Below are 17,540 nucleotides of genomic sequence, written 5' to 3'. Positions count from 1 at the left end.
AGATTTTCTTGTCCTTCCCCTCTTGTGTGTTAATGTTATAGAAGAGAGTGGATTTGACCTTTGACAAGCATGCAGCTACATAAATTGTTCTGCCAATCTGTCATGTCTGTCTGTCACTTTGTCTGTCTGTCTGTCACTTTGTATATCTGTCACTTTGTCTGTCACTTTGTCTGTCTACCTGTCTGTCACTGTATCTGTCTGTCTGACTGTCTGTCACTCCATCTGTCACTTTGTTTATGTATCTGTCTGTTACTTTGTTTATGTGCCTGCCTGTCTGTCTGTCACTTTGTCTCTCATGCCTGTCTGCCACTTTGTCGGTCTGCCACTTTGTGTGCCTTTCTGTCTGTCTGTCACTTTGTATATCTGTCACTTTGTCTGTCACTTTGTCTGTCTACCTGTCTGTCACTGTATCTGTCTGTCACTTTGTCTGTCTGACTGTCTGTCACTTCGTCTGTCTGACTGCCTGTCACTTTGTTTGTGTGTCTGTGTCTGCTAGTTTATCTGTCTGTCTGTCACTTTGTCTGTGTGTCTGTCAGTCTGTCACTTTATCTGTCTGTCTGTGACTTTGTCTGTCTACCTGTCTGTCACTTTCTTTGTGTGGCTGTGTCTGTCGCTTTATCTGTCTGTCTACCTGTCTGTCACGTTGTCTATGTGTCTGTCTGTCACTTTGTCTGACTGTCTGTCACTTTGTCTGCCTGTCTGTCACTTTGTCTGACTGTCTGTCACTTTGTCTGTCTGTCTGTCACTTTGACTTTCAATACTTTAACATGGGTCATTCACTTCAACAAGTAGTTGAGTGCAAGGGTTTTTTTTTTTTTTTAAAAATGTGGCAGCTGTTGTCACTGTGCATCTTATTTTTAAGTTTCATTTGGATGTAATGCTGTACTGCATGTCATTTCAAGAGCACTCACATATATCCCAATTCTTCTAAAATTTGGGACATATTAGTAATGTTGAAAGTAGAATGTTACGTTTCTTTACCAGCCTTTTGGAAAAGTAAAGAAATGAGTATGTTGTTCATTAGATGGTCTAACCATGTGAGAGAAAAGATACTCAATATTCCTGTCCTAATTACATATATATTGGCTCAGATGAGCAGACCAGGTGTCCCAAATTTTAGAAAAAATAGGGTGCATGTACCGTATCTTTTAGGCTTACAAGTCTGGAAATAGGCTGCTGGATAGACTGTCTGACAGTGTATTGCACCAAATAGTATGTTGACTGGGGCTGACTGTGTGGTAGAGGACAAAACTGCCATACGAATAATACTGTAACAATTCTGTCAATAGCTAAAAGATCTGCTATTATGTCCTGTAAAAACCTATTTCCAGACTTGGGCTTGTGGATGAAGGAAATGGGGCACTAGTGATTACAAAAGTTTACGTATTGTCTTATTCGCAGCTATTGAACCCTGGAAGATTACGGAGAGTTTCCACTGTGGCGGCTTGTGTCACAAAGAGGCTGGGTGTGCCCAGCTGGTCCCTACTCTCCACTACCAGTGTGTGTGTAAGCCTGGGTTCCAAGGGGACGGGCACAGGTGCACAGGTAAGTTAATTACTGGGCTTTTCATAATTGAATTTAATATTTATTTCTATACTTAGGCATTTACCCTAATTCCTCAACCATTTCAATTATGAAAGGGCCAACATTCAGTGCGAATAATGCACCTTTTTAAATTTGATCTTGGAAACAAAACCACATTGGCAGGATTGAATAATTTCAGGGCTGCACAAAAACTATTATTTTATCAGTTTACACAAGATAATGCTCTCAGAAGATGTTTGAATAAATGTCTTGCAAACATGTGAAAAGTTTGAAGAATTACAGTATTTTGATCGTTGCTTGACTAAATTTTTCACTTGAGGAAGAGTTTTATAGGTCGAGGAAACCTGAGTGATTAAGGTAAACCACAGAGCCTTTGGCAAATTACAGATGAACTTTCTCACATCTCATATATAGATATCACATGGAAAACAAGTGATCTTTTATCCATTTTGAACTGTGCAAATGGCCAATTTTGAACTGTGCAAACGGCCAGTGTAAACTGTGTAAACAGTTGACAGCTTATTGTCACCAAGGCCCCATAAACAAACTGTGAGTGTACTGAACTAAATAAAGTAAGGAGCCTCTGTGGCCAAGAGGGTTAGCACGCCGGCACGATGCAATGACCCAGGAGCCTCCCACCAATGGGACTGCTGTGAGTTTAAGTCTGGCTCATGCTGGCTTCGTCTTCGACTATACGTGGGAAGGTCTATCAGCAACCATCTGATGCTCCTGGATTTCCCCCGGGCACTGCTCAGTTCCATCCCACCATAGTGCTAGCTGCTATTGTATAAGTGAAATATTCTTGAGTACGATGTGAAATATAGTATCTACCAGTAAGAAGCCTTATAATGCACCATGTTGAGTGTTAAGCTGTTTTGCGCATGCCTTAATGTGTGTTGCAATCCTGGGTCGAGTCATACCTAAGACCTTAAAAGAGGAAGTTGTAACTTACTCGCTTGGAGTTCAGCATGAAGGGGATAGTGCAACGACTGGTTGATCCATATCATTATAATGGCTCGGGCCTTTGGTAAGGCATCTCAGTGAAGCTGCAGTAGATAAAAGAGCGGTGGAAATCTGTCCTGTAACAAGGAGGCACATTACATGCACTCTAAGGATTCCTTTGTCGTCACGTGACTGAAAAAAAAGTACGACGTTAAACCCCAAGCACTCACTCTCTTACTCACGAATGTGTGTTCTCGTCTGCAGCCTGTCAAGTGAACACCTACAAAGACAGCCTCGGCAATGACACATGTACGCCATGCCCGGCCAAAAAGGGCACCCGAGGGACCACTGGGGCAGTGGACTGTGTGTGTAGGGATAGACAAGCCACCCCCATGGGTCAAGACTGTATTGGTAAGTTACAGGTAGCAGGCATGATTAATGCGAAAACATCTTTGACAAACAAGATGCCCCATTATTATAACCCCCATGGAAATAAGGAGTAGGGTTGGGGGGGGGGGGGTTATACTGGAATCACTCTGTCTGTCTGTGTGTCTGTCTGTCTCAACGTATTTCAGCAGGGCACACCATGAATGACCACTGAAACAATGTATACGAGGCCAAAGTCAGCAACATGATGTCCTGCCATTTGTTTAAGCTTTTCTTTCTTTTAGTTTTGGAAATGTTGTGGGATTTAAGTTAGCTTTTTCGGACTGGATTCTAGTTAACTTAAAATGCCATTGGTGTTTAAATATACTGATTTTTTCATTGTACAAAATGCAAATTAGGCCATGATATGCCAGTTTGAGAGCTTCATCTATTTTAAGCTGTAAAATTTTGTTTAGACACTTTTAGGACTGGAAAAAGTTAACCAAGTAATATGTTAACAATATTGTATACTTTTCAAGACTATATATAATGTAAACAAACTTTGGTTGGTTTTGTGTTACTGGACTTGCCAATCATCAGAGTTATATATATGGATATATGCTGTTTCTGCATCTCATTCTCTCCACATTTTAGTGCCCACCCCTGTGCCAGTTCCCCGCACCAGTAGAGGAAGGGTTCCACTGATAACCATCCCCAGTCATCGACATTCTACACAACCTACCAAAAAGCTGAACTACATCCCTGTCACTCAACCACGTGTGCCCAATCAGAAGACAGATTCCAGTTTGGAGGTGGGGACAAAGATTCATGAATATTCAACAGATATAAAGGACTTTGATACAGCTGGAATACCTCCTGGTGAGTTGTGGGGTTTGAACGAACAAGGATGTTTGTTTTTTCAATAGTCAAAAAATAATTGAGGTGAAATATGGAAATAAAAAAGGCAGAAATTGCTTCTTGTTTTCCTAATATGGTTGAAGGCTGTGGAACAATTTCAAAGCATCTGCTTGTGATACTGAAGCCAGTGTTTGGTGTGTAGAATAATCTTTCACTTTGCTATAGTTTATGTCATATCACATATGTCAGCCTAAAATAAGAGCACAAGGAAGTTTGAGATAAATATTATGGGTGGTATCTTTGAAAGTACGGCATGTATTAAGCGCACTTTTGCATACATACTCGTATAAGCAGTATCTCTCCTTTACTATTTTTCTTAATTTTCTTTAATTACAAGTGTGAACCTCCACGGCAGAATAACTCAAGATGGGTGTTTCCTCATTACCATAAAATACAAAATTGCTAAACTTCGCAACTCTTTTATATATTAGAATGCTTGGTACCAAATCTAGTTTCTGATATTATCAAAATAAAACAATTATGTCATGCAAAATTGTCATGGGTAATGAATTTCCGGTAAAGTCTACAACCGTGATGTGTACTACCAATTTCATCTTCTCAACATGTTTGTTATACAGTTTTACAAAGCAAAATTTTCAACTGTCAACTGTATTTTGTATTGTAATTGTATTTCAATTTTCAGGCCAGCCATTTTTCCACAACTGCCCAGGTGGAGAAACACTGCAATTGGTTCTTCCCCCTAGCAACAGCTTGGCCCGCCTCAAAATAAAATGGGTTGCTAAAGATTACCTTGGTAACCAGATTCCAATAAAAGCTAATTATCCAATCAGAGATGGCTTTATTCCTCTGCGATGGATGGGCAATGGACAAGAGGGCCGACATATTTTGGTGTTTGAAGCCACGGACAGATGGCAGCAGTTAGCGACTTGTCAATTCCACGTTGTCGTGAAAGGTACTTGTTTGTGGGGGGGTGGGGGGGGGGGGGGGGGGGGAGGGGACGTGTTTATGGGAATTGTGACGACAGCAGGACAGGGACGTCATCTGATTACGCTCAAACGTTCCTTTCCTAGCTCATCATAGTGATGTCACATTAAAAAATAACGATGTTACAATAAAAACTGATACATTTAACATTAAGACATTTTGCTACAAATAAATTCTGACATAAAAATGGTTTGAGGTCTTGATGGACAATAGTGCAATGTCAAGGGGATTAAAACATATGCCACTTTCCCAGTGAGTTCGACTTTACTTTAACGAGCTACTTTAGGGTCAAGGCTTATCTGTCCAAAACGTAAACCCAAATGATAAGGATCAACATAGTCAGAATTGCTTTCTTAAATTGCGAAAAAGATGTGTTGTAGTGTTGTTAGTTTGGGAGGAGAATAGGAAACAAAAGTTTTCAGTCATTTCCAATTTTGCTTGGTTTGATGTCATGCAAGAACACTTGACGTCACTCATCACTGACGTATAGCCATAAATAATGTTGTACTTTCAAACGCGCCGTCATTCAAGCATAACTGCTTTATTCAACATCATATCTGCCTAATTCATCGTAACATAAGGAATATTATCACATCACATCAGGAAAATTTTGCAAAACTGCCAAGAATTTTGTTTTTTTTAGGACTCATTTTGAGGGTTAAATTATAAGTGATAAGGTTCGTGGCGCGCGCTTCTCGGCAAACGCCGCCATCTTCCCCACTACTCCACTATGAAAGCCTTCATGGCGATAATAAATCTATTCTAAACTGAATGGGGTCGAATGGTGTCAGTGCAGTGGGTGTGGAAAACAGGTCTTTGGGCTGGTATCATTTATTTGTGCGAGACTTGTTTGATAACAAAGACAGTCAGCCTGGACCTTTCATTGAGTATAGAATTAACACTGTAAGCATCAAGACTCCAACAACACTAAACCAGTATGAGAAAAGGAGTTGAGTCTTTCGGGGATAATATTTGACATGACACTTCACATGTGTAAAGGTACTATGTAGTCATGCTTAATCTCCACACAGTTTTCAACCAGTGGTGATGTGCATGTACTAAAATTATTATGATTAAAATTGACACATGAACTTTTGGGAGCAGAAGCATAGACTAAATGCTCTGTGAAGCATGAGCTTGCTTATTACATTCTTGAACTGTCATTGTAATCCCCTGAACACCCCCAATGTTCTCCCGTGGCGCCCAGTCTGTAGGAACCACAATCAATGTAAGGAATCATGGGATACACTTGCCGAGTCCCAGGGTGAAACTTCAGGTCATTTACCATGGGTTCATTGAAAACCTCGGTCAGGGAATCCTCAGTATTTAGCTCTGGCATATCAGTTATTCTCAGAATCTTGGTAGTGATAAGTTGTACATCAGTTAATGTCAGCTAACATGAAGTTTATTAGAGATTACTTCCACCAAAACGGCTTACAGCTTGAATTGCGGGTGAAAATTTGCGTAAAAAAATTTATCGAAAACATTGCGCAGTTGTTTATTCCAGGCGCATTAGGCAGCGATTAATCCATAAATCTGTTTCTGACTTACTCTAAATCTTCAAACTTTTCAACCACTAAAGCATGTTTATCAGTGGAATTTATGCAAATCGTTATTTATTATCAAAATAACTCATTTGTGCCAATGATTTGTTTGTGTCATTAAAGATACAATACCTATGAGGTATCTCACAATGTTTCAATACATTGGTTGCAAAAGTTGAAGAATTAAGGTATATGTTGTATTTCACCTCCAAAAAAAAAATGCAATTTCATAAGCATATATAAAGGTTTTAAAAATGATACTTTTGATGCCAGCAGTTTTTCTGATGAGAAATTAATAAAATTTCACAAAACTACACTGAAGTGACCCACTTAAGTCAATGAATCAATAAAAATCAAGCAAAATATGTCACTTGAAAAATACAAAACTTTTGGAGAATTACATGAATCAAAATTTAAAGCCTTGTCAAAGTGGTCAATTTTGGTACTGTACTAGAAGTTGAAATTTTGACACATTTGCTGTAGGGCTCAAAAATAAGTACAAAATTGTATTTCAAATTTTGACTCCATGCTTTAAAACATTTGTGATAAAATGTGCTTGTGCTACAATTCACAGATTATCAGTCGCCCATATTCACCTACTGTCCTCACAACATCGTCGTGGCAACCACCAATGTTGTGGAGAAGGTCAAGTGGACTCCGCCTAAGGTCACAGACAATGTGGGCATCCAGTCCATTGTACAGAACCACGAATCTGGTGATGTGTTCGGACTGGGGCAGGTTGTTGTTAACTTCACTGCTGTGGATGGGGCAGGGAATGTCGCTGTCTGTAACTTTACAGTCTCGGTTCACCAAGGTATGATATTAAGTGCCCCATCTTTATTTAGCCCGTTGGTAGAGTGTCCGCTTCAGGAGCGGTAGATCCAGGATCAATCCTGGATGCCCACAATCACTATAAAGGGGATAGTGCAATGACTGGTTGACCCGTATCAGTATAATGGCTCAGGTGGGGCGGTTACTTGCCTTTGGTAAGTCGTCTCAGTGAAGCAGCACTAGATAAAAGAGCAGTGGAAATCCGTCCTGCAACAAGGAGGCACATTACACGCACTCTAAGGATTCCTTTGTCGTCATATGACTGAAAAATTGTTGAATACGACATTAAACCTCAAGCACTCATTCAAAACCAGCTGTGGAATTTGTAATTTCCCCTGTACTCCAATCTTTGTAGGGGGGGGGGGCGCCTTGGTGACAACAAGTGATCAACAATGCTTATACTGCTTGTTGCAAGTCCAACATTAGGTGAAAACCAATTGTGTTACACTACATGTCACATGTGGGAAAACTTGCTCAGTGAATTTGCCAAAGTTTGGTGGTTTATTCCAGGCACTCTTGTGTTTTCCACCCATTTTATAACTGACCACATTCATAAAAGCGAAAAGTTCTTAACGATGACATGAAACAAAGTTGAAGTAAATAAATAAATACCCTAAATGACCTAAGATTTTGCCCATGAAAGTGCATATTAAGAGGCAAATAAATGTCAGAAAAATATTTTATTTTGGTGCTGAAACTTACAATTTCCATGTAGAATATCATCTCATGTTCCAAGCAAACCTCAAAACACTTCTTGTCATTTGGCAGAAGTGGATTTTGTCTTACAAATTATGGCATGGGTTTGAAGAGAAATTCCACGTGATTTGTGAGGCTTAGCTGGTGACACCAGTATATCTACTTATAATAATCTCAGTGATTGATGACTACATTGGAGATGGTTGTTGTTGTTGTCTATTGTCAGAAGCGGATTGTGTATTGCCGTCACTGGATAACGGTGCGTTCATCTGTGGTCAGGACCCACGCCAGCTGCACATTTGTTACCTAACGTGTGACGATGACTTTTCTCGCAGTCCTCTCAAAATCTTCAATCGTCCGTACAACTGCTTTCTGAAGGATGACATTGCCAGACTCAGAAAAATGCTTCAAACACAGAAACCTTGCCTGAGTAAGCTCCATTTTTTGGTTGCATGTGAACTACATCTTTCCCTGCATAATACTATGATAATTTCTTTGCTAGCGTAATATAGAATTAGTTTGTAAGATAAACATACATGTAACAACAACAACAACCAAAGACATTACTGCAAGGTTGTAGATAACCAATAGTCAACTTTAGCAAGAAACTCATCAGGCTTTAAAAGTTTCTGTGGTCTTCCATTAGGAAATGTCAGTATTCTGGGTTCTTGAAAGAGTTTGAAAGGTTTTCAAGAATGTTTGCCCTACGAAAATTAGTGTATTTTGTGATACATCATTTAAATTACAAGTACTTGCATACATTTATTCTTTCCTGATAGCTCCAGTGTTCATGATCTACCACATTACATAGGAGTTATCCCCCTTTAGTGCACCTCACATTCATTTTTTATTTGTTTGATAACGTCCAGTGAGATTTCATTTTCACTGCTATCTCCAGTTTCATTTCATGATCCAGCACATTTCAAAGGAGTTATCCGCCTTTAGTGCTCTTCACAACCATTGCTTTCATTTTACAACGTCCAGTGATATTTTATTTTCACTGCTTATATCTTCAGTTACATTAATGATCCAGCACATTTCTAAGGAGTTATTCCCCTTTAGTGCACTTCCCAGATAACTGTGCTATCTTCCTTATCTACTGCTAGTGTACCTGGTTTGTTCATTATCTAACACATTCTTAGGGAGTTATTCCCCTTTAGTGCACCTCATGATGATGGTTATCTGCCCTTAGTATGAATTTTTGAAAACCATGGAAGACACATGCCAATCGGCATTGATTCTGTATCCCTATAAGATTACTTACAACTATTTTCATAATCACTCCCTTTTGATGTACTTGGTGCAGGTATTTGATTCATTCCAACTGGATGTACCGGTAGTGCAATCAGTGCACACCATGAATGGCCCGTGAAAAAGTCTATATGGACTCTATTTCAGAAAATGTTGTGGGACAGAAGAGGGGTATTCATGATATCCAGATTCTATTTTTTTATGAAAATTGGGAAGAATTGATATTTATGCAACATGGTTATAACAACTTGAGTTACATGTAAACCAGAGTGTAATTTTCTTCCAGGCCAGCAGTATCATTGATCAACATCAAGGATCATAATAAGACATTCATTATAATCATTTTAAAACGGATTTGTTTTTCTGGAATTTCAGAAAGGAGAACCCCCAGTCGTGTTCGACAAGAATTCGGCTTGACATTTCAGGGACCTTGTGAGTCCGGCAACAAGGAGCTTATAACAGGTCTGTCCAAGGCCGTGGCAGAGTATTTGGCATCGAAACATTTTTGCAATGAGCCTCTTTGTGAACTGAGCAACATCAGTGTTGTCTGCGGTACTGCCACACATTCGCAGGCCAAGCCGGCAAACTATCAGAGACATCGAGAGAAGCGTGAGAAAGAAGTGGTGGCGTTCTTTGTAGTAAAGTGGAATATCACCATGGAGATAAGGTTGGTCTAAACTTAGATCTGGATTAGGATCTGGTTCCACAAAGCCTTTTTGGACATTAAAATTTTAAAAATTCAGTTTAGTTCATGGCTTAAGAAAATCAAATTATGTGACAATATGTGACAAAAAAAGCCACATGAAGTTATTTGTGGTTTACCTACTGTATTGAGCAATATCCTGAAGAATGCGAGAAGGATTTTCTTTACCAATGGAGGAGATCAATGGAGAAAAAAAGATCCACTTTCAGAGGAATATAAAGGCCTTACAGTGATACTTTTTATGGTAACACTTAAGTTTTGCTGATAATATATTAATCAGACTTGATTAATTTATACCAAAATTCATAAATGCCTGTAAAAATGGATGAAAATCAAGAAAAATGTGTCACATTAAAAATGCTTAACTTTAGGTAAAATACATGCTAAACAAATATATGATTGCACACTTATCTGTACTGTGGTGATGGGGGTAGGGGATGGGTGGCTCCATGGCCTAGCGGTTTATAGTGTACTAGCACAGCACAATGACCCAGGAGCCTCATACCAGTGCAGTCGTTCTGAGGTCAAGTCCAGCTTATGCGGCTGTATTTGGGAAGGTCTGACATCAACCAACAAATGGTCGTGGGTTTACAGCCAGCTTTCCTCAATACTGGCCATCATCGTATAAGGGAATCATTCTTGAGTACGGCATAAAACTCCAATCAAATAAATCGACGTATATTTATTTATTTGTGTAAACACTGTACACCAGGTTTAACGTCTTCCAAACACAACATCTGGCATCATATCTTTGGCCTGTATTTCAGCGATGAGCTGACACAGTCCAGGCTAGACATCCTGATGCTGGGATTGAAGCTAAAGTTGATCCAGCGAGTGTCTTCCATTGCCCTCTACATCAAGGGGAGTAACTATTACAGCGTTCCTGGGAGTGTGGTCACTGGACCCGTAATCCTCATATGTCAACTGGGAGAGGTCAAAGTTGACAGCAGTTGTGGTAAGTGAAGACTGTATAATGAAAAGTAGTCAGCCTCCAAAATCAATTTGCGTGGACTTTGTTTTCAAAAATCAAAATACGAACCTCTCATAGTCTGAAAAATATATTTATGCCTTCCTGGACCAAGCCAGTATGTACAATGTGTCATGATATTGTGGTCAGAACAAAGAATGCTGCAAATCTGAAAGAAATCTGCGGTTCCAGTTAGTGATGTACGGTAATCTTTTGTGCTTTTAACAGCAGAAAACGTGGTGTAGATTTTTACTTAGATGGTAGAGTATTAAATTTCAATTCAAAGGTCAAATTAAATGTAAGCATAATCCTTATATATAAATGTAAAAAATATTTTTTTAAGACAGCAAGGAAACACTTTTCAAACAAACAAATGATTTCCTTATTTTAGTTCAGTGTCCCCCGGGCACGATGCACAACGTCACCTCGGGCACATGTGTCCTCTGTCCCAAGGGCTCCTATCAGGATACAGCGGGGCAGTATCAGTGTAAAGTGTGCGATAATGAGGGCTTCACCATGGAGCAAGGGGCGCTTAACTCCACAGCCTGTAAGTCTCCAGTTTCATTTTCTTTCATTGTTTATTTTCATTATCACTGTCTTCCTTGTGTACTAGCATTTCCAAATAAAATTGAAACCTATTTTCTTTTCCTGTATTATTAAAAAACATAAATTAAAGTTTTAATTCACACCATAGTAAAATTCATCACCTTTTCCAGATATATCAACTTTGTAAGCTGTATTATTCTGTTCTATAACAGTTGGATACAGATAATAAAAGGTCATTTAAATTGAATTGGGTGTGTTTTGTATTTTAATGTTGAAGATGTACATCTCAACTGAAATCGCCAGCATATTTAAAAGACATAATTTTGTTCTGATTCTACGCCATGATTATAATTTTAGGAGGTAATTATTTATTAATTTTGCATATGTGTGTTAAGCAATCGTCCTTCTCTGTCTGAATGATTGCGAAACAATGCGGCATAGAGCAATGAGAGTATGACATAGGTCATTTGCATGTGCCCATCCCCCTGCATGTCTTGTTTCTTTGTTCAAGATGGATCATAACTTTTGGGCCAAAAATTCTATTTTAAGAACTATGCTAAAATGAAGAATTGATATTCAGGCAAAGCTAAAGTCTTGTGTTTTAGATTTATTTGATTTATTTATTGAATTGCTTTTTATGCCGTACTCAAGAATATTTCACTTATGTGACGGCGGCCAGCATTATGGTGGGAGGAAACTGGGCAATGCAAGGCAGAAACCCACGACCATCCGCAGGTTGCCGAAAGACTTTCTCACGTACGGCAGGAGAGGAAGCCAGCATGAGCTGGACTTGAACTCACAGTGACCACATTGATGAGAGGCTCCTGGGTCATTGCACCGCAATGGTGTGCTAACGACTTCGGTCACGGAGGGCCCTGGTGTTTTAGAAGCTGGAATACTACACTAGCCAATTTACTAGGTCATTCATCTGGATAGCTCATCATAAGAAACCATAAACCTTACAACAGCTAACAGCTATACAACAACATATATCAAATAAATCAGTCGAATGATAAAAGGTTTTCTTGAATACCTGTTTTTAAAGGCCAGTGATATACTATAGGATCCTAAATGACATAAAAATTTTACCCTGAAATGGCAGTTTTGGAGATGTCATGAAATATTACTTCTGATGCTAAAATTTACGTTTTCCAAGTAGGATATCATCATCTTCAAACACTTCTCTAAAATCAATAAAACTCTGAAAATCTGGAAAATAAGCAACTTAGTCATGGACGAAATTTTAGGTCATTTAGGGTACTGCAGTTTTCTCCACCCATAAAACTGATTGCAGTCATAGAAGTAAAAATTCTTGTGTATATGCCATTAAAAGCCACTGAAATATACAAATAAATTGCTAAACTTCTGATTTTTTTACATTTTCAGGTTTGACAACTTCATCCATCGACGACATGAGTAAATTTTTGATCATCGCTACCTGTTGTTTTGGATTCCTCTTCCTCAGTGTTGTGCTGTTTATGTACTATCATTTCCACAAGCAGAAATCTTCCAACAACGTCCGCGCACCATTGGCGAGGACCAATCGATTAGCAGTGTCCAATGTGTATGCGCCATCTCCCGTACTCTCCAAACCCAAATTTCTCCAGGGCGATGCGGAGAACAGAACTCTTGGAAGTATGACGACAGGAAGTTTGTACTCCAACGCGAGCCTCTCCAGTCGAGACGCTTACGGAAACAAGCGAGACTACGTCAACGCAGATTTCATCAACCGCGACATCAGTAGTCTCAGCAGTAATCGTGACTACCGAAGCATGAACAAACATTTTAGCAGCAAAGAATTCATTAATTCCAATGAATACGAGGAAGTTGACGTTGATAGGGGCACCCCTTTAATAGACAGGGTATCCCTGCAGACAAATTCATCCAATGAGGCAGTCCGTGAGCCTGAGAACAGTTCATTACGCCGACTTCAGAACAACAGGCGTCCCCCTACTGGCAGAATTAAGCGTAACAACAATGCTCCGACAGCCTCGAGTGAGGATGATGATATGTATGTTGTGTAAATAATTATGGATTTATTGTGAAAGATTTTTTAAGGCGACAAAGTCTTAAAGATACCCAGCCTCTTAAAGGGACCTTCCTGTAGATACCTCAGCCTAGATCATAAACTGGGCCCCACTGTCTCATTTAGGCAACAGCAATTTAAATTGTTGTTTAATGGGGCAGAATATAGAAAATCAAAACAAAATTAAAAAATCGTCTAGTTTGTAGGAAATGTGGACTCTTTTTCTGTTGAAGACATTTACATGATTGGAAAGCCTTGAAAAGAGGAAAGTCGAGGAAAATTAAGGATAAGACAAAATAAAACGGTGGATTTTGAATTTTATTTTTATTCCTTTTTCGGATTTTTAGAGCCAACTTAACCATAAAGCACAAAATAAGGTTGTTGTTGCCTTCTTCAGACAGATGTTAAGATGACACAGGTCTTTTGGGTGAAAATTTAATACAATCACACTGTTGTAAAGTCAAATTTCTATTGTCAAGTCAGATCTGAGAGCAGCTCTGTGCCTTATTATAGACTGGTTTGTCACTAGCTAAATATGAAGAAAGACCTAGGATACTTTCAGCCTGTTTGTGAACCCTCTGTTTAGCATAATTCAGAGCTGTTGTGTCAATGGAGAACTGTTTCTGCCTAATGTAATTCTGGCCTAAGCTGCCTAAGCTACGTTTCATAGGTAAACTGGAGATATATTCCAGTGTTGCTGTCCTCATTCATTGTAAGAGAACAATGATAATTTCAGATCAGCTTGCACTCTGAATGTAGCATTGGTAGTTCAAAAGGTGCTTACAGTAAATCCCCAACCTTTTCGACGTCTAAAGGACTTTTTCCAGTGGAGTTTATCATAGGCATACAATTATGAGGAAAATGATGCCAAAAAAATGATTTGTTTATGTCACTAAAGATGCAAACTTCCCCCCCAAAAATGTGCAGATTATTTATTTACATGCCATAGTTCTCATAGAATATTCAGAATAAAATGCTTCAGAGTGTTGATCAGAGTGGTGATTGAAAAAGTTCAAGAATTAGGGTATTAAATTAACAAATCAGTGAACAGCTAACATTATTTCCCAAAATATGAAAGAAATAATGTAATTGGATGAACAGTAGATAGGCTTGGAGTAGATGATTCATGGGATATATTCATGTAGCTAGGGACAAGTATGCCACTGTACGAAGCAGCTACTTGATCTGACTTTTATAGTGTGGTTGAGGTTGCTCGAGCATGACAAATCTTAAAAACAACCACAAACAGCATGAAAAATCTTTCACTTCTCGAGCAACAATTGTATGTAGACTTTGTAGATATCTATTTATGAGAACGAGGGTGTTGTGGTGATGAAACCTCATTCTAGCTATTTCGTGTCAGCTTACATGAAGGGTGGATGGAATCATTTGATATATGTAGGAATGCAAGGGCTGTCATATGCGATTGGGTGTAAGTGATGTGTACCACCATGGTGGTTTGAAATAATTAGCACTCGGATCACAAAAATTTTGTTTTATGAAATGGAGTAAGAAGTTTTCTGCAGTCTCTGTCCAGTTTCTTCTATCCATAATTATGCATGTAGATGCGGGTATGGAGAGGCTTAACTAAACTAGTGAGAAATAATGCGATCAAAAAAAACCAACACTTTGTACAACATGATCTTACAGTACTTTCCGCTTACATGGGAGGGTCTGCCAACAACCTGCAGATGGTTGTGGGTTTCCCCAGGGCTCTGCCTGGTTTCCGTTCACCACAATGCTTGCTGTCGTCGTATAGGTGAAATATTCTTGAGCATGGCATAAAACACCAGTCAAAGAAATAAATAAATATATTGCTTTCGGAGAATACCATCATTAGCTGGCATATATACTCAGCCAATGTTATGTGGGTGAAATATTCTCGAGTATGGCTTTTAACCCAAATGAAACATTAACACAAGTAGAAGCTTGATCTGTCTGAAATTTGTTCTGACATCTGTTTGTTTGTTAATTGAAGGTTCACGTAATTTATAATGTAAAATTTTGGATTTGACTGTGCACATTTTACCTGATTCTGAAAGTTCTGTGGGATCAACTGGAAAAACGTTCCAAAAGTAATATTTTATGACACTTATTTGCGTCAAAAAAAAACAACTGTCTTGAGCGAAATTTTATGTCATTTATTACAAGCAAAGAAATAAATGTCAGACCAAATTATAAACTAGGCTTCAATTTGTGTTTTTGAAACTCTACATGGGGCCACCATGGCTGAGGTACTTTGCGTGGCAGAGAGGCCTCTTACCAATGGGGTAGCTCTGAGTCCATCTCATGCTGGCTTCCTCTCCGACTGCACATATGAAAGCCTGCCAGCTATCTAAAAATTGTCATGGGTTTCCGCCGGGTTCTGCGTGGTTTCCTTCCACCATAATGCTGGTTGCCACGGTATGTATGAAATATTTCTAAACACAACCAATCATAAACTGTATATTATCATAGTGTGAAAGGTTCTGCGAGGTTTCCTTCGACCATAATGCTGGCTGCCATGGTATGTATGAAATATTTCTGAACACAGCCAATCAAATAAATAAGTAAATAAACTGTATATTATCATAGTGTGAAAGGTTGAAGTCAGTTGTTGGATATCGAGTGCATATACATATGCAATATCCTCGTAGAAATATAGATGTGCAATAGTGTATATTTGTTGATTGTGTTTTTCTCATTTGATGTAAAATACTGTTGGTCTTATTAATATTCATTAGCCATGTTATGAAAGCCAAAGAAGCAAGTTCATTGAGTACACCTGCTATTTGTGTTAAACTTTTTAATCTGAGACTTACTACACATCTATGTATCTGCTGCCCTCACTAATGGCCTTAAATTTCAAGTTTTTTAGCTGGGCAGTTTGATTGCTCTATTTCACTACAGGATTCTTAACTTTTTAGCATTCTGTGACATTCTTTCGTGCGACACAACAAACTTAGGGTGTCATACCACAAAGATGGGAGTGTCATGCCATAAACTAAGGGATGTCATGTCAAAAATTAAGGGGTGGTAGGGCAGAAACTTAGAGCTGTCGTGCCACCAATTTCAGGATGTCATGCCACAAATGAAGGGATGTCTTCCCAAATCTAGGGATGCTGTATATCTCACAGTTAGAGCTGTCATGCCACAAACTTACATCTGTCATATCACAACTTGTCATCCCAGCCTTGTAATTCAGATATTGTGTATTTCAATGTTTTAAAATCCATCACACTGTATATACATGATGTCATGCCATGAACTTAGGAATGCCCTGCCACAACTTTGGAGGTGCCATGCCACAACTTTGGAGGTGCCATGCCTCAACTTTAGGATGCCATGCCACCAATTCGTGATGCCTTGTGACAAACTAAGGGATGTCTTTCAAAATTTGGTGATTCGATATGCCATTAACTTGAGGATGCCATGCCACAAAACTTAGAGCTCTCATGGCACAAACTTAGATCTGTCACTTGTGATGCCATGTGACAAACTTAAGGATGTCTTGCTAAATTTGGGGATGCCGTATGCCACAAACTTGAGGATGTCATGCCACAAACTTAGAGCTCTCATGCCACAAACTTGAAGATGTCATGCCACAAACTTAGAGCTCTCATGCCACAAACTTGAGGATGTCATGCCACAGATTTGTGATGCCATATGACAAACTTAGGGGTGTCTTCCCAATATTTGGGAATGCCATATGCCACAAACTTGAGGATGTCATGCGGTAAACTTAGAGCTCTACTGCCACAAACTTGAAGATGTCATGCCACAGATTTCTGATACCATGTGACAAACTTAGGGATGTCTTCCCAATATTTGGGAATGCTGTGTCATATGCCACAAACTTGAAGATGTCATGCCACAGATTTCTGATACCATGTGACAAACTTAGGGGAGTCTTCCCAAATTTGGGGATGCCATATGCCACAAACTTGAGGATGTCATGCGGTAAACTTAGAGCTCTACTGCCACAAACTTGAAGATGTCATGCCACAGATTTCTGATACCATGTGACAAACTTAGGGATGTCTTCCCAATATTTGGGAATGCTGTGTCACAAATTTGGAGATGTCACCTCAGCCTTGTAATTCGGAAATTGTGTATTTCAATGTTCCAGAATTTATCACACTGTATATACATGTATATATGTGTACAAAATAAAAGCCATTATTTCACAGTAAAATAATGTGTTTCCTTGGTCTTATGTACTGCGGACTTTTCTGAGTTCAAATTCTTTTAGAGCTAAAAGTTGTCAAAATTGTTGGACAA

General features: G+C 39.0%; 1 protein-coding gene across 1 annotated transcript in view; it reads left to right on the top strand.

The window, feature by feature from the left end:
- Window positions 1-13,325, top strand: part of LOC135480972 (low-density lipoprotein receptor-related protein 4-like) — a 101,168-nt gene extending 87,843 nt beyond the window's left edge. The window contains exons 19-28 of the mRNA XM_064760902.1: window positions 1,402-1,545; window positions 2,752-2,898; window positions 3,508-3,732; window positions 4,415-4,684; window positions 6,835-7,074; window positions 8,014-8,217; window positions 9,414-9,705; window positions 10,509-10,696; window positions 11,100-11,255; window positions 12,641-13,325. Coding sequence (XP_064616972.1) covers window positions 1,402-1,545; window positions 2,752-2,898; window positions 3,508-3,732; window positions 4,415-4,684; window positions 6,835-7,074; window positions 8,014-8,217; window positions 9,414-9,705; window positions 10,509-10,696; window positions 11,100-11,255; window positions 12,641-13,278 — 2,504 coding nt within the window. The 3' untranslated portion in view covers window positions 13,279-13,325. The remainder of the gene's footprint in view (window positions 1-1,401; window positions 1,546-2,751; window positions 2,899-3,507; window positions 3,733-4,414; window positions 4,685-6,834; window positions 7,075-8,013; window positions 8,218-9,413; window positions 9,706-10,508; window positions 10,697-11,099; window positions 11,256-12,640) is intronic.
- The last annotated feature ends 4,215 nt before the right edge of the window (window positions 13,326-17,540 follow it).

This window comes from Liolophura sinensis, chromosome 13 (genome assembly GCF_032854445.1).
Source record: "Liolophura sinensis isolate JHLJ2023 chromosome 13, CUHK_Ljap_v2, whole genome shotgun sequence".
Classification (NCBI taxonomy): Eukaryota; Metazoa; Mollusca; class Polyplacophora; order Chitonida; family Chitonidae; genus Liolophura; species Liolophura sinensis.
This window is presented reverse-complemented; position numbering and strand designations above follow the sequence as displayed.